This window comes from Taudactylus pleione, unplaced genomic scaffold (assembly GCF_031769625.1).
Source record: "Taudactylus pleione unplaced genomic scaffold, aTauple2 ptg000223l, whole genome shotgun sequence".
Lineage (NCBI taxonomy): Eukaryota > Metazoa > Chordata > Amphibia > Anura > Myobatrachidae > Taudactylus > Taudactylus pleione.
Genome location: NW_028284625.1, coordinates 4,692,438 through 4,715,052, shown reverse-complemented (window position 1 = coordinate 4,715,052; position 22,615 = coordinate 4,692,438). Strand labels below are relative to the sequence as shown.

Here is a 22,615-nt window from a genome sequence, read left to right as displayed (position 1 = left end):
GCAAACGAATCCTCACACATCATCCGACTCCACCATGAGTCCAAGTGCACGCCAAGCCGTGACAATTCTGCGGTACAGACTGATTTCCACAATTCTTTCAGTACTTTTTGCCTATTCCGCATTCGCGTATTTCTGTTTTTGCCTGTTTTGCAATTGAATTAGGCAAAAAGTGGGGACACGCATGGAATGATTTTGCCTCTGAAACAGACGAATGAGGCGAAAAGTCAGACAGGCGGAAATTTTCTGACTTTTCGCCTCTAACTGAATAACCTTCTTTGTGTCATCTCTTCTAGGCATTGCTTGTTCCACCCAGGGTAACCTATGTAGTATGTCCAAAATGTCTGCCTCACCTGATTCCTTTCGTTGATAAGTTATGTAACCCATGGCATTTATTGAACAAAATGGCTGTACTAACCCTGGATTAAGTTCACTGTCCCCGTTCACTATGTTCATTTTTGTTGTTTGTTTTATTCTTGCTATAATTCTAAACTACTGTGCTATGCTCTTAATGCTTGTAAAGAAACTTGGATTCCTGCTGGAGAAGAGCACTACATTATTATTATTATTATTATTATTATTATTATTATTATTATTATGATTAGTCTTAATTGAATCAACTAAATAAACCTGGGAACTTCAGATGGTAAACCTGAAACCAGTTGCCAAACCTCACAAATATATATATATATATATATATATATATATATATATATATATGTGTGTGTGTGTGCATCTATATATTTAGAGATGACTGATTTTGGATTTGGATTATTTTTTTTTAAATTGACAAAAATTGTGGCCCTTTTTGTTCCTAGAGTATTACTAACCTCAATAACATTAATTTTCAGTCATTTACAGTCAATTTAGACCACCTCACAGCTCACAATATTGTTGTCACCATTATTGGCCAAAGGCTGCAGTGAGCTGGCTGGTTACTAAGTGACAGAGCAGCCGCACAGACACCGCAGTTTAAAGCACATCTATGAAACATTTCCACATGGCAGTGGCAAAATTAAAGTTAGTGCATGATTGTCCTTGGGCCCCCCACCCACCCTCATGTTGTATTTTAAAAAGGACATGCACAATTTAACAAACCAAGACAGGGACTGCCACTTTTGTGGCTGAAGTGCTTGGTTTGTTTGGGCTCCCACAAATCAAGCTATGAATCAGCATAAGGAAACAGCTCTACAGTGGCAAGATGTCTCCATCATTGCCATCCTCACCCTCATCAGTGTGTACATCATCCTCACACAGTATTAAGTCATCCCTCCTGGAATCCACCATTACAGAAGTCTCTGTACTGTGACATAATTGCTGTGAAAGGTCTTCCTCATTTAATTTCCAGTTAATTTTGATGAACATCATCTTTTCCACATTTTGGGAAGTACTGTAGGCTCCTACACCGTTTGCTCACAAGGTTCCCGGCTGTGCTGAAAACTCTCTCTGAGTATACACTGGAGGGTGAGCAGCTAATAATGCAAAGCCAGATTGTACAAGGGCCTCCAAATTGCCTTTTGTTTCTTTCCAGTACTTGAAGGTACTCTGTGACATGTCTATTTGTATGGTGTCATGAAAATAATCCTCTACCTTTCTTTGGATGGTGATTGTATTAGATGGAGATATGGTAGAGGTGTCTCTAATGTTGGGCAATTCTTTTATACCCGACCAGTTGTCAAAATGTTGGGTTGACTTATCTGCATCACCACTGGGTCTTTTGGGAATGCTGAATTTTTTTCTGGCTGCTGCTGAAGAAACTGAATGAGCAGACATCAAAGTGACATGTGTCACTTGAGCTGCCAACTTGATCACCAGGAGCTCTTTGCATCTTTTAAGATCTGGATCAGTTGGAAAGAAAGACATAGCATTTCACTTAAACCTAGGATCAAGCATGGTTGCTAATATGTAGTGATAAGATTTCAAGATATTGGCCACCCGTGGATACTGGCAAAGTGAATAAAGGACTTGATCTAGAAATCCGGCATACTTTGCGGATTCATTTTGTTTAATCTCCTCCTTCAATTTCTATAGCTGATTTTCTAAAAGCCTAATTAGGGGAAATACCTTACTCAAGCTAGCAGTGTCAGCACTCACTTCACATGTGGCTACTTCAAATGGTTTGAGCACCTTGTACAAGACAGAAAGTACTATCCACTGTGCTGGGCTAAGGTACATTCCCACTTCTCTCCCAATGTCATGGCTTGTTGTATAGCTATGGATGATTTTTTACTATTCCTCCATCCGCTGAAGCATATAAAGGGTGGAGTTCCACCTTGTTATCACCTCTTGCTTCAATTGATGGCAGGGCAAGTTAAACTGTTCTTGCAGGTCCTGCAATCTCCTGCATGCTATTTTTGAATACCAAAAATGTACCAAATCTTTTTGGGCCACAGAACGCATTTCCTGCACAACCCTGTCATTTAAAAGAAAAACCCTACTCCACTAAGTTGAGCATGTAGGCAAAACAGGGGATGTGTAGAAAATCACCCAGCTGTAATGCTTTCACAATATTAGTGGCATTATCAGAAATCACAAATGCTGAGGAGAGTCCAAGTGGGGTAAGCCATGTTTCTATGGCATCTTTTTCTAAGAGGTTGTCATTGGTATGCCTCTTATTGAATCCAGTGATACACAGAGTAGCCTGCCTCTGAATGAGCTGGTGTATTTTGTTTCTGCTGAAGGCGATTCACCCACCCAGTGGGCTGTCACAGTCATGTAATCTTTAGTTTGCCCACTACCGCTTGTCCACATATTTGTGTTTAAGTGGACAGTGGGTAGAATGGAATTTTGTAGACCAATAAGTACAGCCGAGGAATGGCTTTTCAGGTAAAATTAGATGGAATTTGGTACCGGCGACACAGGACCTCAATTAACTGTGTAAAACCCACTGCATTAATTGTGGATATTGGATGCAGATCTAATACTAACATAGTCATCATGGCATCAGTGATCCACTGTGCGACTGGGTGAGAGCTGTTAAACTTGCTTTCCCTTGCAAAGGATTGTTTAACAGTCAATTGTTTTGTAAAACTATTACCAGTAGTCTTCTTGGCCCACTTCTGGGATGAAGATCCACCCCTAGCAGCAGCAGCAGGCCTAGCACTCAAGGATTCTTCTGAGGAGTCCTGGACAGGGGAGGAGTCACCTAGCAATAACAAATTGGATGCCGGACTACTTCTGATCATTACTGAAGATATTGAGGTTGAAGATGTTGGCAGTGGAGATTGCAGGTGCTTGGATCTAGTAGAGAGAAGGGAGCTAGCTTATGCTGAATAGCTTTTTATTTGTTAAGCACCAGTTTCTGATATCAAATACTTGTCATGAGCTCACTACAGATGACTTGGAGGCTCCTAGATGCTTAACGTCCCCACCTCTACTTACTGTGGTTCCACAACGGCTACAGATGGCTTGACAAATGTTGTCAGGATTTGGGTAAAAGTAATTCCACACATAAAAGGTAGATTATTTAGGCACATGCCCAGGCATGACAATGGCCTTCTTCTTATCATGGCCAAGAGCTGCTCCCACTGGTGCCTGACTTAGACAAACAACATCCTCATCCTCAATATCCTCATTAGTACCAGCGTCAGCTACACAAATATCCCCCTTATCCTCTTGCAATTTTATTGGGGCATCCATAATTTCTATGTCATCAGCAATACTTATGCTGCTCATCCCCACAAATACAGAGGGAGCAGAAATGGTGCAAGGCAGCTTCTCTGAAAGGTCAGGCTCACACATAGCACTCATGGACACACTTAGACTCAGGGATTTGTAAATTTGTGTTTCTGAATGCACAGTTTGATCTACTGCCTTAGTGGTTTTCAGTTTTTTTACATTTCTTCTAAAGTCTGAGTGAAAAGGTCTTTCATTGTCATGAGAGGCAGAAGATGCCTCACTGGCAGTTGCAAAACCACCACTCAGAAATAAAGGGTAAGGCCTAAGCCTTTCCTTGCCACTGGGTGTGGTGAATGGTATTTTGCCAATTATCTGTTTTTCTGCACTAACCTTTAGAGGTATTTTTGTCTCTACACCCTTGAGCATCAGCTTTAGTTGATAGTGAAGGACTAGTATCTTCATCATGACTGGTTGCAGCTGCTGCAGTGCTAGCATTTGCTTGCTGCTTCTGCTCTTCTCTCTGTTGGTTGTCATGACCCATATTGATGAAAACACTCAATTTGTACAAAAACTGTTTACTAGTATTATATATTTTCTTATTAGCACTCACTGCAGAGTCACAGTACTTGTGCATTATGGACACACAGTGGTGTATGGCCAGCAGAGTCACAGTACTTTTATACACAGTGGGCTATGGCCCAAGGAGTCACAGTGCTTGTATACACAGTGGGGTGTGGCCAGCAGAGTCACAGTACTTGTTTATAAAAGTGGGCTACAGCATAAGGAGTCACAGTGCTTGTATACATAGTGGGGTATGGCCAGCAGAGCACAAAAAACAATATTTTTACTTTTTTAATCATTTTCTTAACTTTTCTTACATTAACTTGTCACAGTACTTGAGTTCTATGAATATGCAGTGGGCTACGGCACAAGGAGTCACAGTGCTTCTATACACAGTGGGGTATGGCCAGCAGGGTCACATAACTTGTATACACAGTGGGGTACTCTGGCCACAGCACAGTTATTATAATAATATATATAGCAGAGTCAGCACGGCATACAACAGCGTGCTCCCTATACACACTGGCTACAGCACAGTCGCTTGTGAGACTCTGGACACACTGCAGTTGTTAAATTAATATATTAAATATAATAATATATAGCAGAGTCAGTGCAGCAAACAGCGGTGTGCCCCCTATACATACTGGCTACAGCACAGACTCTGGACACAGCAGCACAGTTGTAAAAGAATATAGATTATTAAAAAATAATATATGCAGAGTCAGCACAGCAAACAGCAGCTTGCCCACTATAACACAATGGCTACAACACAGCCTCTTGTGAGACTCTGGACACAGCAACACAGTTGTTAAATGTTATATTCAGAGTCAGCGCAGCAAACAGTAGCATACCTCCTATATACAGCCTGTCTGAAGTTTAACACAGCCCCAAAAACAGCCCGCCTGAAGTTTACTACAGCCTGAACACAGCAGAGTACGCGCAGCAACCAGCAGCATGCAGTGAAAAGGTGCTGAGCCACGGTCGCAGAGACTTATATAGAATCTGACTGGGGATCCGAGCTCGCATTCCCACTGCTCAGAGCGGTTTGGATACCTTGGAATCTGGACCGCTCATCTCTTATCTTTATGCCTACCTCCAGCTTAGACATTTAATTAACTGTCTCCCATCTGCTACAGTATGTCTACAACTCAGGATTCTGATCCGATATCAAAATTACTACAGTTCTTTAAAACTAACACTTACAGAACTGGCTATCTCTCTCTAGATTTACTAAATGTTTATGTAGAAAAAATTTGCAAATGTACTTTTGCAGCTTAGCTGCAGGATATACCCTAACTCAAGGCAAAAAGGTTTTCCAATTTTATGATAAGACATTAAGGGCCATATTCAATTAGGGAGCGAAAAGTCTGTGCTGGACTATTTGCTCCACATCGGAGCTTTACTGAGGATAAAGTATTGGGCGCGTGCCCGCTTTATCCCCGTATTCAATTTGGAGCCGGAGAAAACAGGAGCTTGCGGAAAGGTAAGTATCGGGAAAAATAGGGGAATTTTCGGGAATTCATCCTGGGACCGCCCTAATGATGTCCAGACATGGGGGATCACTGTGGGTACCCCCGTTTTTCCCTGCTGAAAGTTATTAGGGTTTTTAAATAGCCGTGGCAGGTGTTTTTGCGGCTATGAAGTAGTGATGAAGAATAGCACTTAGGAATAACTATTTTTTCCAAAAAAATCTATCAAATTTGGGGTACATGGAAATGGGGGTAAGCATATTTTTAAGTCCCTACAGTTAATTTTAAAAATTCAGCAAAAATGCACCTGACGCTACTCTGCGCAAAGAAGAAAACACCTGCCGCATACTTGGGAACCCCACCAGAATTAATTTAGCTAGTTTGGCATTTTGTTCCCCTATTTTGTTTTTCACCCCCAAATTTAAAGTACATTTCCTGGGGTGTCCCAATTTTTTATTTTTTACTTTTTTTGACACAGTTTTTTTTTAAATGATACTCCCAGAGGTGCATGCTAATTTTTTTAAGCCTGCACCCCTAAACCCCAATTCTGCACTTTTTTTCACCATGTTAAACATGGTGAAAAGTTATCCCCGTTTTTTTACAAAGACTTTTCGCACCGACGAAAAGTCTTTGAAATTGAATATGGGGATAATTCAAATAGGCAAAAATTATGTCATCGGCGATAAATTATCTCCGATTCCGACATTTCGCCTCAAATTGAATACGGCCCTAAGGGAGGGGGGGGGTGGTCGGGTGAACGCAGACATGCCTCTGCGTTTGAACGCCGTTACAGGGGCGTGCATAATTAAGCCCCTGTGATTGTATATGCAGTCACAGATCTAGTTGGCGACAGGAAGTTTAGAAGTTTGTGTGGCAGGTCATGTTCAACCACAACTGTGCGTATTGGTTCGATGTTACCGATGTTTTTGCTGACTTGCGGATGATAAATTAAATAGTAGTATCCTGCGCTAACCTGCTCTAATGGTGTGTGGGAACGTTTTATGTCCAGTGGTGTAGTAGTGAGTACAAGATGCGAATAACTTTATATGGATTTATTAAAATGAAAAAAGAGTTCAAGAAGTCGCTTGTTATTATAAAATATACAATATAGCAGGTGTCCAATTTCAACACCATAGGTGGGGATGAAGTTCCTGAGCAGTGACACTAGTAGATGGATAAGAGAGCTCCTTTAGGGTGCCTCTTTCCGTAGGTCACCAATGGGTGTCTACGTGTTCCTAGGTCAAAGTTACAGGGTCCTTGTTACGAAAGGTGTCTCTGGATAGGTGAGACACCTATGTCAAGGTGCAGGTGACATAAGGTAACCCCTATGTGAGGTCCCTTTCCGTATGGCTCCCCGTGCCTACGTATCCCTGATATCACCTGTCTGATTAGTCTGTAGTAAAAAGGATAGTGCTTATATGCACATATGACGTATGCATGTCATGGGAAGTGGGTGGATTTATACAGTGGTGGGCATCTTGGGGTAGTGCTGCAGTTGCCGTGCGATTGCACCCATTAGCATATTTTCACAGTGAGTGGGGGTGTGCGAACGCAGCCTTGCAAACCAACCTGAATCAGGCCCTCATTTCAGTAATGCTCTGTCTTTATGGTTATTTGAAAATCAATAAAATAAATCTTACAAAATAAATAAATAATCCTGATATGGACCTATCTTGTATGTGACAAAGCACAGAAATTACTGTATGCCTATTAGATTCCTGTTCAGAATAACATTCATGATTTTATTTCCTAGGAATTAAAGCGAACTAGGAGGCTCAACTCATATTACACTTTTATAACTTTTACTTTAACTGTTACAGTTTTTTAAATAACAAATCTTAAAGTGTTTTTATAAGGCATATAAATGGTGTGTTCCTATTTATAACCCATCTTCTAAAAATGCTACTGTATATTTTTCCATTTACAAATAAAAATGTACACAATAAAAACAACAGATGAACATCTAGTTATTGCAAATATTATTTCAGGAAATATTACATATAGAAAGCAACAAATAAAAATAGCAACTCTGGGAAATGTTCTCCTTATTAGTCCTGAAAACATGTGAACTTTTTTCACCCTTAAGATGGCTATATACTTTAGGATTCTGTCCAACCACCCAACTATTAGGGAGCAAATGATAGGGGTTCAGCACTAGCAAAAACAAGCGTAGGCTATTAGGAGAAGCCAAAATGTTACAACTGAAGGATGAAATTCCTGGGTGTGTCACCTTGGTGGTGCACCACAGAGTCAGTCAAGTTTTACATATTAACAAACAGAAATAAAGAAGACTCCCTTTGTGGCACACTCTTGGATGAAAAAATATTAAAGGTAATATAGCAGAAAATAAAATAACTTAATTGTTATGCATTACAAATGAATCCCATCTCACTGTGTATGTGTACAATTAAATTTTAATTTGATCTCTTCTAATCCCTTTTTTTCTTTTTAGTTCTGATTCAGTTTCTTAAGGGTAGAGATGATAATAGCCCACAAAAAGACTGGGGTGAAAATATCAGTAAATAAATTAAATGATACAGTTTATCCTATATATACAAAGATAATGCAGGGTTGGTCTTAAATTAATATATGCATCTATCTCAGTATGAATGCACAATAAGAAATGTGCATAAGATATAAACACCAAAATGTTCCAATATTGATAAGAACCTGTCAAACATATATGCATTGTTGTAACAGCTGCCCAAATATCCACATATTTAGACACATACTGTAAATATGTCTGCCTCCAGATACAAAAAGTTAATACTGTAAGTCTTTAGAGAGTATTTGCTACTCTCAAGACTGCAAATAATATGTAGTGCCACTGAACCCGGTGGGTTGTGGTCTGGATCACGGGACTTTTCTCATTACATGTAAAGGGGAGGTTGGAGATAAGCACATAACCTGGCTATATATTCATCTATAATACTAAGGACACATATCAGCTATTTGGTCAGTGCAGGGCGGACTTTTAAAATTGTGATTCTAAAGGATTAAAATCATATTATTAAACACTAAGAACTGGAATTTTATGATTGAATCATTGAGTGTTTTTTGGTGCTGTATTGAATATCAGTTTTATGTGTAATGTATTTTTTTGTGTACTATGTATATATGCATTTTTTATTAAAGTATAATTGCTAATTGCACTACTTGTTGTTCTCTAATAATGTTTGATAACAAGAATATCAATCGTTGATAAATCTGAACCCAACTGGATAATGCAGATAACCTTGGAACAAGTATTCTTCATATGCTCCAAGATAGACAGTGCTATCAGTCACATGGTATGTCCTGTTCTATGGCATAATTGTTAAAATATGTTTTAAGTATCCTGAATAACACTGCTAGATATTGAGAAATCAAATGTTTATTCTAAATAATATATAGCTATTGTCAGCAGTGGTTTCCGGTTACCTTTTGGTTACCTTTACTTTTTCTGGAATAAACAAAATTATACTTACTTCCAGAAAAACATCTTTTATATACCATGGTTCCATTATTACACAAAGCCATCAAAGAGAGTTGATTTTGACGTTTTGTTCCTGATTTGCAGGTAATAGATATTTCTGCACCATGATCAAAGGTTTTAGTTAAGTCATCAGGCAATGTCAGAATAACATTATTGTTGTCCATCTCCTCTGTAGAAATTCTACATTGCACTGAAAGAAACATAAAAATACATAATTGTTGATAAATATGATTGTATATATATGATTGTATACAGTGCTCAAAGTACGGTATGGCATACCGGCAATTCCAGCAGTAAACATTTATTTCTTTTTTCTAAAAGTTTCAAGCTTGGGGGCGATGTACCATTAAGAATTTGGCCACCGGTACGCTGCACCACCACTCACTATCTAACCGCCTTTAGCAGGCTATTGCTCCTAGACTGCGTTTCCGAACAAGTACATGGTGCTCGGCGACATGACAGCATCTCCGGCTCTGCTGCCTCCTGCAGTTCCTTCCAGCCTTCCTGGGCTTCTATGAGCATGAGGGTAACATCATGATGTCACATCACGCACCCGCAGCTGGCACAAGGCAGCCCGGCGTCTGGGCGCATATTTCCTGTCGGCAGCAGCTAGATGTCCTTCCAGGAGTGGCACTTCCTGGATTCACCACTGGTCGCTGGCCCTCCTGCTTCCCCCCTAAATAAAATAGACTGACAGCGACGGAGGCAGGTTAATGATGTTGGGAGTGGGGCGGGGGTATTGTTACTGAAGCAGAGATTACTGGGGGTGGAGTGCGGGGTTGTTAATGATGCTGTGAGTAGTGGGGGGTTGTTAGTTATGGTGGGAGTAGTGCAGGTTGTTGGTTATTGTTAGTGGTGCTGGGAGTGAGTAGTGGGGGTGTTAGTGGTGCTGGGAGTGTGTAGTGGGAGTGTTGTTAGTGGTGCTGGGAGTGAATAGTGGGAGTGTTAGTGGTGCTAGGAGTGAATAGTGGGGGTTTTAGTGGTGCTTGGAGTGAGTAGTGGGGGTGTTGTTAGTGGTGCTGGGAGTGAGTAGTGGAGCTGGGAGTGAGTAGTGGGGGTGTTGTTAGTGGTGCTGGGAGTGAGTAGTGGGGATGTTAGTGCTGCTAGGAGGGAGTAGTGGGGGTGTTGTTAGTGGTGCTGGGAAGGAGAAGTGGTGCTGGGAGTGTGTAGTGGGGGTGGTGTTAGTGGTGCTTGGAGTAAGTAGTGAGTAGTGGGGGTTGAGATAGTGGTGCTGGGATGGAGAAGGGGTGCTGGGAGTGAGTAGTGGGGGAGGTGTTAGTGGGGCTGGGAGTAACTAGTGGGGTGGTGTTAGTGGTGCTGGGAGTGAGTAGTGGGGGTGGTGGTAGTGGGGCTGAGAGTAACTAGTGGGGTGGTGTTAGTGGTGCTTCGAATGAGTAGTGGGAGTGGTGTTAGTGGTGCTGGGAGTAACTAGTAGGGTGGTTTTATGGTGCTGGGAGTGAGTAGTGTGGGTTTTTGTGGTACTGGGAGTGAGTAGTGGGGTGGTGTTAGTGGTGCTGAGAGTAACTAGTGGGTGGTTTTAGTGGTGCTGGGAGTGAGTAGTGGGGGTTTTAGAGGTGCTGGGAGTGAGTACTGGGGGTGGTTTTAGTGGTGCTTGGAGTAACTAGTGGGGTGGTTTTAGTGGTGCTGGGAGTCAGTAGTGGGGGTTTTAGTGGTGCTGGGAGTGAGTAGTGGGGGTGGTGTTAGTGGTGCTGAGAGCAACTAGTGGGGTGGTGTTAGTGGTGCTGGGAGTAAGTAGTGGGGGTGGTGTTAGTGGTGCTGGGAGTGAGTAGTGGGGGGTGGTGTTAGTGGTGCTGGGAGTAACTAGTGGGGTGATTTTAGTGGTGCTGGCAGTGAGTAGTGGGGGTGGTGTTAGTGGTGCTGAGAGCAACTAGTGGGGTGGTGTTAGTGGTGCTGGGAGTAAGTAGTGGGGGTGGTGTTAGTGGTGCTGGGAGTGAGTAGTGGGGGTGGTGTTAGTGGTGCTGAGAGTAACTAGTGGGGTGGTGTTAGTGGTGCTGGGAGTGAGCAGTGGGGGTGGTGTTAGTGGTGCTGGGAGTAACTAGTGGGGTGATTTTAGTGGTGCTGGCAGTGAGTAGTGGGGGTGGTGTTAGTGGTGATAGGAATGAGTAGTGGGGGTGGTGTTAGTGGTGCTGGGAGTAACAAATGGGGTGATTTTAGTGGTGCTGGGAGTGAGTAGTGGGGTAGTGTCAGTGCTGCTAGGAAGGAGTAGTGGGGGTGTTGTTAGTGGTGTTGGGAGTGAGTAATGGGGGTGGTGGTAGTGGGACTGGGAGTGAGCAGTGGAGGTGTTAGTGGTGCTAGGAGGGAGTAGTGGGGGTGTTGCTAGTGGTGCTGGGAGTGAGTAGTGGGGGTGTTAGTGCTGCTAGGAAGGAGTAGTGGGGGTGTTGTTAGTGGTGCTGGGAAGGAGAAGTGGTGCTGGAAGTGTGTAGTGGGGGTGTTAGTGGTGCTTGGAGTGAGTAGTGGGGGTGTTAGTGGTGCTTGGAGTGAGTAGTGGGGGTGGTGTTAGTGGTGCTGGGAGTGAGTATTGGGGGTGGTGTTAGTGGTGCTGGGAGTGAGTAGTGGGGGTGGTAGTGGTGCTGAGAGTAACTTGTGGGGTGGTTTTAGTGGTGCTGGGAGTGAGTAGTGGGGGTGGTAGTGGTGCTGAGAGTAACTAGAGGGGTGGTTTTAGTGGTGCTTCGAGTGAGTAGTGGGGGTGGTGTTAGTGGTGCTAGGATTGAGTATTGGGGGTGGTGTTAGTGGTGCTGGGAGTGAGTAGTGGGGGTGGTAGTGGTGCTGAGAGTAACTAGTGGGGGTGTTGTTAGTGGTGCTGAGAGCAGCTAGTGGGGTGGTTTAAGTGGTGCTGGGAGTGAGTAGTGGGGGTTTTAGTGGTGCTGGGAGTGAGTAGTGGGGGTGGTGTTAGTGGTGCTGAGAGTAACTAGTGGGGTGGTGTTAGTGGTGCAGGGAGTGAGTAGTGGGGGTGGTGTTAGTGGTGCTGGGAGTGAGTATTGGGGGTGGTGTTAGTGGTGCTGGGAGTGAGTAGTGGGGGTGGTAGTGGTGCTGAGAGTAACTTGTGGGGTGGTTTTAGTGGTGCTGGGAGTGAGTAGTGGGGGTGGTAGTGGTGCTGAGAGTAACTAGAGGGGTGGTTTTAGTGGTGCTTGGAGTGAGTAGTGGGGGTGGTGTTAGTGGTGCTAGGATTGAGTATTGGGGGTGGTGTTAGTGGTGCTGGGAGTGAGTAGTGGGGGTGGTAGTGGTGCTGAGAGTAACTAGTGGGGGTGTTGTTAGTGGTGCTGAGAGCAGCTAGTGGGGTGGTTTAAGTGGTGCTGGGAGTGAGTAGTGGGGGTTTTAGTGGTGCTGGGAGTGAGTAGTGGGGGTGGTGTTAGTGGTGCTGAGAGTAACTAGTGGGGTGGTGTTAGTGGTGCAGGGAGTGAGTAGTGGGGGTGGTGTCAGTGGTGCTGGGAGTGAGTAGTGGGGGTGGTGTTATTGGTGCTAGGAATGTGTAGTGGGGGTGGTGTTAGTGGTGCTGGGAGTGAGTAGTGGGGATGTTAGTGCTGCTAGGAGGGAGTAGTGGGGGTGTTGTTAGTGGTGCTGGGAAGTTGAAGTGGTGCTGGGAGTGTGTAGTGGGGGTGGTGTTTGTGGTGCTTGGAGTGAGTAGTGAGTAGTGGGGGTTGTGATAGTGGTGCTGGGAAGGAGAAGTGGTGCTGGGAGTGAGTAGTGGGGGTGGTGTTAGTGGGGCTGGGAGTAACTAGGGGGGTGGTGTTAGTGGTGCTGGGAGTGAGTAGTGGGGGTGGTGTTAGTGGTGCTGGGAGTAACTAGTGGGGTGGTTTTAGTGGTGCTGGGAGTGAGTAGTGGGGGTGGTGGTAGTGGGGCTGTGAGTAACTAGTGGGGTGGTGTTAGTGGTGCTGGGAGTGAGTAGTGGGAGTGGTGTTAGTGGTTCTGGGAGTGAGTAGTGGGAGTGGTGTTAGTGGTGCTGGGAGTAACTAGTAAGGTGGTTTTATGGTGCTGGGAGTGAGTAGTTTGGGTTTTTGTGGTGCTGGGAGTGAGTAGTGGGGGTGGTTTTAGTGGTGCTTGGAGAAACTAGTGGGGTGGTTTTAGTGGTGCTGGGAGTGAGTAATGGGGGTTTTAGTGGTGCTGGGAGTGAGTAGTGGGGGTGGTGTTAGTGGTGTTGAGAGCAACTAGTGGGGTGGTGTTAGTGGTGCTGGGAGTGAGCAGTGGGGGTGGTGTTAGTGGTGCTGGGAGTAACTAGTGGGCTGATTTTAGTGGTGCTGGGAGTGAGTAGTGGGGGGGTGTTAGTGCTGCTAGGAAGGAGTAGTGGGGGTGTTGTTAGTGGTGCTGGGAGTGAGTAATGGGGGTGGTGGTAGTGGGACTGGGAGTGAGCAGTGGAGGTGTTAGTGGTACTAGGAGGGAGTAGTGAGGGTGTTGTTAGTGGTGCTGGGAGTGAGTAGAGGGGGTGTTAGTGCTGCAAGGAAGGAGTAGTGGGGGTGTTATTAGTGGTGCTGGGAAGGAGAAGTGGTGCTGGAAGTGTGTAGTGGGGGTGTTAGTGGTGCTTGGAGTGAGTAGTGGGGATGTTAGTTGTGCTTGGAGTGAGTAGTGGGGGTGGTGTTAGTGGTGCTGGGAGTGAGTATTGGGGGTGGTGTTAGTGGTGATGGGAGTGAGTAGTGGGGGTGGTAGTGGTGCTGAGAGTAAATAGTGGGGTGGTTTTAGTGGTGCTGGGAGTGAGTAGTGGGGCTGGTAGTGGTGCTGAGAGTAACTAGTGGGGTGGTTTTAGTGGAGCTTGGAGTGAGTAGTGGGGGTTTTAGTGGTGCTGGGAGTGAGTAGTGGGGGTGGTGTTAGTGGTGTTGAGAGCAACTAGTGGGGTGGTGTTAGTGGTGCTGGGAGTGAGTAGTGGGGGTGGTGTTAGTGGTGCTGAGAGTAACTAGTGGGTTGGTGTTAGTGGTGCTGGGAGTGAGCAGTGAGGGTGGTGTTAGTGGTGCTGGGAGTAACTAGTGGGGTGATTTTAGTGGTGCTGGGAGTGAGTAGTGGGGGGGTGTTAGTGCTGCTAGGAAGGAGTAGTGGGGGTGTTGTAAGTGGTGCTGGGAGTGAGTAATGGGGGTGGTGGTAGTGGGACTGGGAGTGAGCAGTGGAGGTGTTAGTGGTGCTGGGAGTGAGTAGAGGGGGTGTTAGTGCTGCAAGGAAGGAGTAGTGGGGGTGTTGTTAGTGGTGCTGGGAAGGAGAAGTGGTGCTGGAAGTGTGTAGTGGGGGTGTTAGTGGTGCTTGGAGTGAGTAGTGGGGGTGTTAGTGGTGCTTGGAGTGAGTAGTGGGGGTGGTGTTAGTGGTGCTGGGAGTGAGTATTGGGGGTGGTGTTAGTGGTGCTGGGAGTGAGTAGTGGGGGTGATTGTGGTGCTGAGAGTAACTAGTGGGGTGGTTTTAGTGGTGCTGGGAGTGAGTATTGGGGGTGGTAGTGGTGCTGAGAGTAACTAGTGGGGTGGTTTTAGTGGTGCTTGGAGTGAGTAGTGGGGGTGGTGTTAGTGGTGCTGGGAGTGAGTAGTGGGGGTGGTGTTAATGGTGCTGGGAGTGAGTATTGGGGGTGGTGTTAGTGGTGCTGGGAGTGAGTAGTGGGGGTGGTAGTGGTGCTGAGAGTAACTAGTGGGGGTGTTGTTAGTGGTGCTGGGAGTGAGTAGCGGGGGTGGTGTTAGTGGTGCTAGGAGTGAATAGTGGGGGTGTTAGTGGTGCTTGGAGTGACTAGTGGGGGTGTTGTTAGTGGTGCTGAGAGTAGCTAGTGGGGTGGTTTAAGTGGTGCTGGGAGTGAGTAGTAGGGGTTTTAGTGGTGCTGGGAGTGAGTAGTGGGGGTGGTGTTAGTGGTGCTGAGAGTAACTAGTGGGGTGGTGTTAGTGGTGCTGGGAGTGAGTAGTGGGGGTGGTGTTAGTGGTGCTGGGAGTGAGTAGTTGGGGTGGTGTTATTGGTGCTGGGAGTAACTAGTGGGGTGGTGTTAGTGGTGCTGGGAGCGAGTAGTGGGGATGGTGTTAGTGGTGCTGGGAGCGAGTATTGGGGGTGGTGTTAGTGTTGCTAGGAGTGAGTGGTGGGGGTGGTATTAGTGGTGCTGTTAGTGGTGCTGGGAGTGAGTAGTGGGGGTGTTAGTGGTGCTGGGAGTTAGTGGGGGTGGTGTTAGTGGTGCTGGGAGTGAGTAGTGGGGGTGGTATTAGTGGTGCTGGGAGTGAGTAGTGGGGGTTTTGTTAGTGGTGCTGGGAGTGAGTAGTGGGGGTTTTGTTAGTGTTGCTGGGAGTGAGTAGTGGGGGTTTTAGTGGTGCTGGGAGTGTGTAGTGCGGGTGTTGTTAGTGGTGCTGGGAGTGAGTAGTGGGGGTGGTGTTAAGGTGCATACACACGGGATGATTCGCTCCATGAACAAAATTGTCCCGTGTGTCCCCGGCTGAGGTGTGCTCAGTGTCGTTAACAACACTGAGCACAAACACTGAACGAAATCAAGAATTATTTCGTTCAGTGCCAGGCTCCCTCCTTCATCCCCGATTACGTTCAACCTGACAATATCACAAACAAAAAAATGGCAGCTGCTCAATCAATCTGGTAGTACTTTTTCAGGTGCATGAAAGGGAGGGGTCATACCAAGTAGTAAAGAGAGGGGGGTTTAACCCCCTATTGTTCCTCAGCACACTGAACCATACCAGCAACAATATATGAACACTATGTGGTAATAGAATTTCAGAGATATTAGTTGCATGAATTTGCAAATACATGGGATGCTGCTAGGCCTCGTCAAGGCTTCTCTGTCACTAGCAGTCCCTACACTAAACGGTTCACGTCCGGGGTGCAGAGCTCCCCAAATTAAGTCCAGCCCAGGACACCCCCAGGGTATCACACGAAAAATAGAAAAAGAGTGATAGAGCAGTGTAAAGTATAGAAGTGTGCGAGTAATTACTAAGTGTTAAGTGGTTAAAATATATGTGAAAATTTACATGAATAATAAACAAACAGTGTGTAGTGTGCTGAGGAACAATAGGGGGTTAAACCCCCCTCTCTTTTCTACTTGGTATGACCCCTCCCTTTCATGCACATGAAAAAGTACTACCAGATTGATTGAGCAGCTGCCATTTTTTTGTTTGTGGTTATGAGATGCATGAATGAGCCAGCATTAGCAGGGCATGCTGGTTCTAGTAGTGCTAGTTGGAGTTCCCAGGGGTGACTCCCAGGTAAGCTGGCTCTCAAATCGGATGAATTTATGTATGGTGCCTTTATCATGAGGCCTTACATTTGCCATTTAATATATATGTGCCTTTATTATGAGGCTTTAATTGCCATACATTAACACTTAGTAATTACTCGCACACATCTTTACTTTACACTGCACTGTCACTCTTTTTCCATTTTTCGTGTGATGCCCTGGGGGGGTCCTGGGCTGGATTTAATTTGGGGTGCTCTGCGCCCCGGACGTGAACCATTTAGTGGAGGGACTGCTAGTGACAGAGAAGCCTTGAAGAGGCCTAGCAGCATCCCATGTATTTGCAAATGCATGCAACTAATATCTCTGAAATTCTGTTACCATATAGTGTTCATATATTCACATACAAGATATGTGAGGACAGGATTGATTTCCTAGGTGTAACTATATACATTAGGGAGAACAAATTACAGACCACACTATTTGTTAAAGATACTGATTGCAATACATTACTTGTACCTAGCAGTTTCCATCCTAAATCCATCACATACAGTCTTCCATACTCTCAATTTTTAAGGGTCCATAGAATTTGTAGTGAACAGTCGGAATTGACAAAGCAAATTAACATTATGTATAACAAATGTCTTGAAAGAGGCTATGATTCAGTAATACTCAATGTGGCTAGAAATAAAGTTTTGGGTATTTCACGGGAACAAACTCTTTTACCCAAGAAATGTAAGGAAATGAATGACAAAATCATGCATGAGGGCTTAGTCTGACACATACCTCCCCTGTCAAGAGGTGGTGACTGTAAAAAATTATTGTTGCAAAAGGAATCCAGTTGGATATTCCGATTGGACTCCCTGACACCTAAGGGACTCAACGAGTCCCTTGGATTACAGAGCTTCTTATAAATACCACTTTTATATTTTATATTATTCAATCTCTTGGATCCTCTGTGTATTCCACCTTCTATGTGTTATATTATGTACTCAGCCTGCAACTCTTTTTTCTGGCCATTAGATGGTGATATTGGCATTATGTACTGGCTGATAGGGCTTTATTACACTTGTGCATAGACGAGTTACTTTTGCAGAAACGTTTTTTAACAATCTGATTTCTATCTATCTTTTCTATTGGATACACTCAGTTTAGAGAGCTTTTAATACTAATATGCATTGTTATTTAAATTGTGTTAGTCAGCAGTCACATTGACTGTGACTATGGTGATGGGAGCACTTGTGGTGATGTCATCAGGAGCGTGACCCCTGTCTGGACCAGCTGGAGTCAGCGTCCCAGTGTGGTGAAGGGTGAACACATAAAGGGTGAGTCTATTTTATATATCTTGTCCTGACGAAAATGTTAACGCATTGAAACGTTGACCACAGGAGTAAAATCCTTGTTTGCATACTAAATCCTCTGAGTACCGCACTTTCTTCATCTTTATATATATATATATATATATATATATATATATATATATATTACACTAAATGTCAGCACTACAGGATTTAAAATAATGAAACTTAATGTTTCTGTAGGAGTTTTATTTTTGACAAGCATTAAGTTGCCTATATATCAAGCTGTTTTTTATATAAAATTATGAATTATCAAAGCTGAAAAAGTTGTCCTATGGTGCAGCGACACACATTAGTATTCCACCAGGACATCATCCTCACCTGCCCAGTGACTCCACACACAGCATACCGCTTTACAAACTACCCTGGACCAGCTTACCGAATTTAACCCATACTGGGATCATTTTGGAATTATCCTGTTTTCCATATCCTGGATCCTAAACAGAGGTCCAATCTTTGGAGGGCTCCAAGTGCAACATATGGATTCTATATGTCAATAGGAGTATTGCCCCCATTGGTACAAGGATTTGGTAATTATACTTTGGACAGTCCAACCCATGATTGATGCAAGTGTTATCTGTTATTATCTGGTTATTACATACTGGACAATCCCATTTTCAACCTATGCAAGTGGTAATTATTGCCATCTATGGTTAAACAATAATCCAGGAGTATTATAGGAACAGGTACTGTGTCTGTGTGGACTCACAATCCCGGTGAAATATTGGCTTGCAATCATATTTGCAATAAAATTGATTTTAGTGGATTTTATTATATTAAAGTAACATATATTGTTCATGAAACTTTAGATATCTGGGTCTCATTCAGAGCCACTCGTAAGCGGCCGTTCGCTCGTTCAGAGCGATGTTAACACATCTGCGCTTGCGTACGGATTGTAATACGCATGCATGAACCAGTCAGTGAGGCCGAAAATCGTGTGTTTGCTAAATAGCGAATGCCTGCTATTTTGAGTGACAGGAGGAGTCGTATGTGGGTGGTAACAGGGGAAGGTGCTTGAAAACGGGGAGTGGAAATCAGAACGCAGGCGTGCTTAAACGTCAAAACGGGCGTTTTTAGGGTGTGCATAATTAAAACAGCAGCGTCATCGACCACGTCACTTGGTTATTTTATAGCCAGAACTGCTCGCAAGATTGCGGTAGGAAAAACCAGCCACAAGAATAGCGAGCAGTTCATACGCTGTTCGATGTACTCGATTAATCTATTAAATGGCGGACATGACGTATGGTGCGAGCGGCCAGGGGGCGTAATTTTTAAAGAAACGACCGCATGTTTTGTTCGCTTGTTCAGACATGGAGGCATCAACAGACCGCAAAGAGCGAAAGGTTAATTTGAATAGCCACCCCCTTTTCCTGAACGACCGTCCGCAAATAGCGTCCGGCTCTGAATCAGGGCCTCTGTTTGTGATCACTCATCATCAAAGCGCTACTATTCATTCTTGTTTTTTGTATGTTTATCTATGTATGGGACTGACTAGCCCTCATCTAGTAGGAGCTTGGAATAAACAACCCACTTCAGTGCCTGTACCCAACCTATTGGTATTTTCTTCCTGCCACAGTACCTATCCCTACATCTGATTCATCTGTCTGCATGTGACAAATTAATTTTTAAGGTGAGGAGTCATCAAAACTTGTCAAATGCACAACACAACCTTCATTGTCTGAAAAGCCTTTTCTGCCTCAGGATTCCATTTAACCATAACTGACTGTTTACCCTTGGTAAGGTCAGACAAAGAGACAGCAATTGTGGCAAAATGGGTAATAAAATTCTATAAAACCCTGTGAATCATAAGAAAGCTCTCACCTGCTTCTTATTTATGGGTCATGGCCAATTTTGTATTGCCTAAGGTGTATCCATGATACTAAATATTCATGTAAATAGATATGCCACTATTTATTCATTATTTTGTGACAATCCATATACACTAATAGGAGGTGCTACTACTGACAAATTCAACACAAAACACAAAAAAAATTATACAAAAAAGATTTGTCCTTTGTGGTGCACAAATATGATTTGTCAATAAAATATAACTTTTATCCAACCTGTTTAGTAATAACCAATATGTTTTAAACCTGTGATATAAAATAAAGTAGAAAATATGTACCTTAGATAGAAAATCTGATTTTAAAACTACTGCGTACAGATGGTCCGATTCAGACCTGGTCGCTAGGCTGCATCCGCACACTGCTGGCTGATTTTCACATTCTGCACATGCGTAAAGGATGCAGTGTGCGTGCGCGAGCCAGTCCTAGTGATCGGGAAGTGATCGCTCATTACACAGACAGCCTGCTAGTTTGAGTGACAGAATGTGCCGTTTGTGGATGGTGACAGGGGAAGGTCTCTAAAAAGGGGGGTGTAGTGGTGCGAATGCAGGCGTGCCTGAGCATCAAAACGCTGTGCTTAGGGCATGCATAATTAAGATGCAGCGTCATTGTACACATCACCTGGCTGTTAAAAACACTGAAGCACTCGCAGTGCTTGTGGTAGGGTAGGGTCAACCACAAGCAGGGGCAGAACTATGGGAGACAATGGAGGCGCCTGCTGCCGGGCTCCAGATCTGAAGGGGCACCTCCTCAATTGTCCACAACATATTCACCCCACTTAGGGCAGTAATTATATATCCGGAGTATACCGTCACGGCCGCCCAATACATGGCGCCCCTTCCCGGCACCTGAGAAGTCACCATACACTAGTGGAGATCTCCATGTCAGACCATAAGCTGCCGCCTTCTTCTGTCTATAGCCTGTCTGCATTCAAATTGCTACATTACAGTGTCAGCGGCTGTGACAGAGGGGGCAGCAAATTATAACTTGCGTCTGGGATGAACTTACACCACTGACCACAAGCACTGCGTATGCCTCCAATCGTACTTGATGTTACTGTCTTATACACTTCCTAGAGATGACGTAGGTTGCAAAGAGAAAGGGGGCGTCTCATGACTGGCTGGTGGGCATCTTTAATGCAGCCCACGATCGCACACTAAGACATAGTGGGCATACTGATGTCTTGCCGTGCGATCGCAGGATTTGCATACTCTGATGTGTACGGCTGCATGACCAGGTCTGATTCGGGCCCAGAGTGTCCATGTAGTATTGCTTATAATAAATGTTATTACAACACAGATATATTGTCTTACATTTTCTTTCTACTGTTCATATGGATTTCACATTCAATTCTGTGGTATATTACTATCTCTAAACTGTATCACCTTCTAGTTGCTCTCATTCACTTGCTCATAGAACAAGTTATTCACTTTAGTGGTTAATTGGTGTTTCAGCACTCACACACATAGGAATATATATAGCAATCCCCTTTCGGTTTATAAACATCTCAATTAAAGTGCATTATATGCAGAAATATTGAGACCCACATTAAACGATGGACACGTTCATCAACATTGTTATATTCTTATACTTACGGGTAGGAACACACATTGGTAGCTTAGTCCACTGACCATTGTCACATATCACAATTATGTCCTCACTCAGAATATGGTCCTTCTTGCACTCTATATCCAGAGAGGATCCTGAGTCATAACTGCTTTGTTCAGATTTAGGATTACCATTTAAGATATTGGGAGCATTGCAACTTTCTAGAAAAAATACAATAAAGATGCTTAACTTTACAAAAATATAAAACAATGTGATTTTAAAAAACAAAAAAAGTCTAGTTATAAACATTGATACTTAACAGACCTACAGTATGTATTTTGCTAACTAATAATGCAAATTGCTAATTTTACAGTCCAATAAGTGTATTCACAAGAGAAGTGAAATTTATTTTTATTCTCATGTCTATTACAAATTTCCATAAATGTCCTTAATTTACCATGCCAATAATGTAAAGATTTATACATACATACCTGTGCTACAGCAATTTAATTATTTTTTTTTATTTAAAATATCGATTTTTGATTATTTACATTTGGATATATAGGAGAAAATGGTCATTTTAACAATAATCCTATTAGCCTTCAAATTAAATTATTTAAAATATATCCTGATGAGATAATTATGGTATAAGAGGGAATTTTTGAGTAATTCTAGAGTTTTATGGACTAGTTAAGATCACTGATTTTAATTTGGTGTTCACAGTGATATAACAATAACAAGCATATTGAGTTTCTAGATCTTACTTTGAGTACAAATGGACATAATATAAATTTGAATAATGTAATTAAATTAGTGTACAATAATAGTTTTTAGCATTGGACATTTGAAGAAATGTAAACTAACATTCTAAAGTCACAGTTTAGAAAGATTAAACAGAATTGTAATGATGGAATAGCCTGCAAGAAACAATTTCAAATGTATTCAGTTAGATTCATTGTTAATAGCACGTTAGAACTATCGATAGAAACACCACCGTAACTAGACATTAAGTGCCCTTTGAGGAAGAGGACACTAGTCCCCCTCCCCCATTAGTGTAGGCGTGAAGCGCCTTTATAAGAGAGAGATTGTCTTACAACCCTGTGCCTCTCTCTTTTACCTGTTATTGTTACTAAAGCCATCTGGAATTACTGCTGGTGATTGCTTAATTGCTGCTTACCAGGATCCTTGAATATAATGACCTTCAATAAAGAGATTTGTGCTGATCTCCTTCTGGATTGCAGTGAGACCTCTCTCCCTTTGACCAGCCTGACATTAAAGCAATACTACCCACTTTTACAAATTAAGTCTTCTACCCAACCAGATGTATATCAAATGTGGTGAGTGTTGCAGTAAGGGGAGGTAATGGGAGATATGAAGTAAAACAAAATAAAAAGTGATAACACAGAGGTGTAAGAAGAAAGAGTCAATCCAAAATGGAGGAAGTCAGTGAGAGTGCAATGTCTAGAAGAGGCAATCAGCAGCCTTTGTGGAGACAGTGGATCAGAGTAGAGTGCCAAGGTTGAGTAAAGGACCATCATTTGCTAATAGCAACAGCTAAAGCAGCAGGGTCCACAGTAGAGACAGTTATACACTTTTAGTGG

General features: G+C 43.5%; 1 protein-coding gene across 3 annotated transcripts in view; it reads right to left on the bottom strand.

Moving 5' to 3' along the window:
* CFH (complement factor H) overlaps positions 1 to 22,615 on the bottom strand; it is a 695,946-nt gene that overhangs the window by 33,277 nt on the left and 640,054 nt on the right. For all 3 annotated transcript variants that reach the window (XM_088478854.1, XM_088478855.1, XM_088478856.1), the window contains 2 exons: positions 21,062 to 21,235; positions 9,113 to 9,310 (listed from right to left, as the gene is read on the bottom strand). In XM_088478854.1, coding sequence (XP_088334980.1) covers positions 9,113 to 9,310; positions 21,062 to 21,235 — 372 coding nt within the window. The remainder of the gene's footprint in view (positions 1 to 9,112; positions 9,311 to 21,061; positions 21,236 to 22,615) is intronic.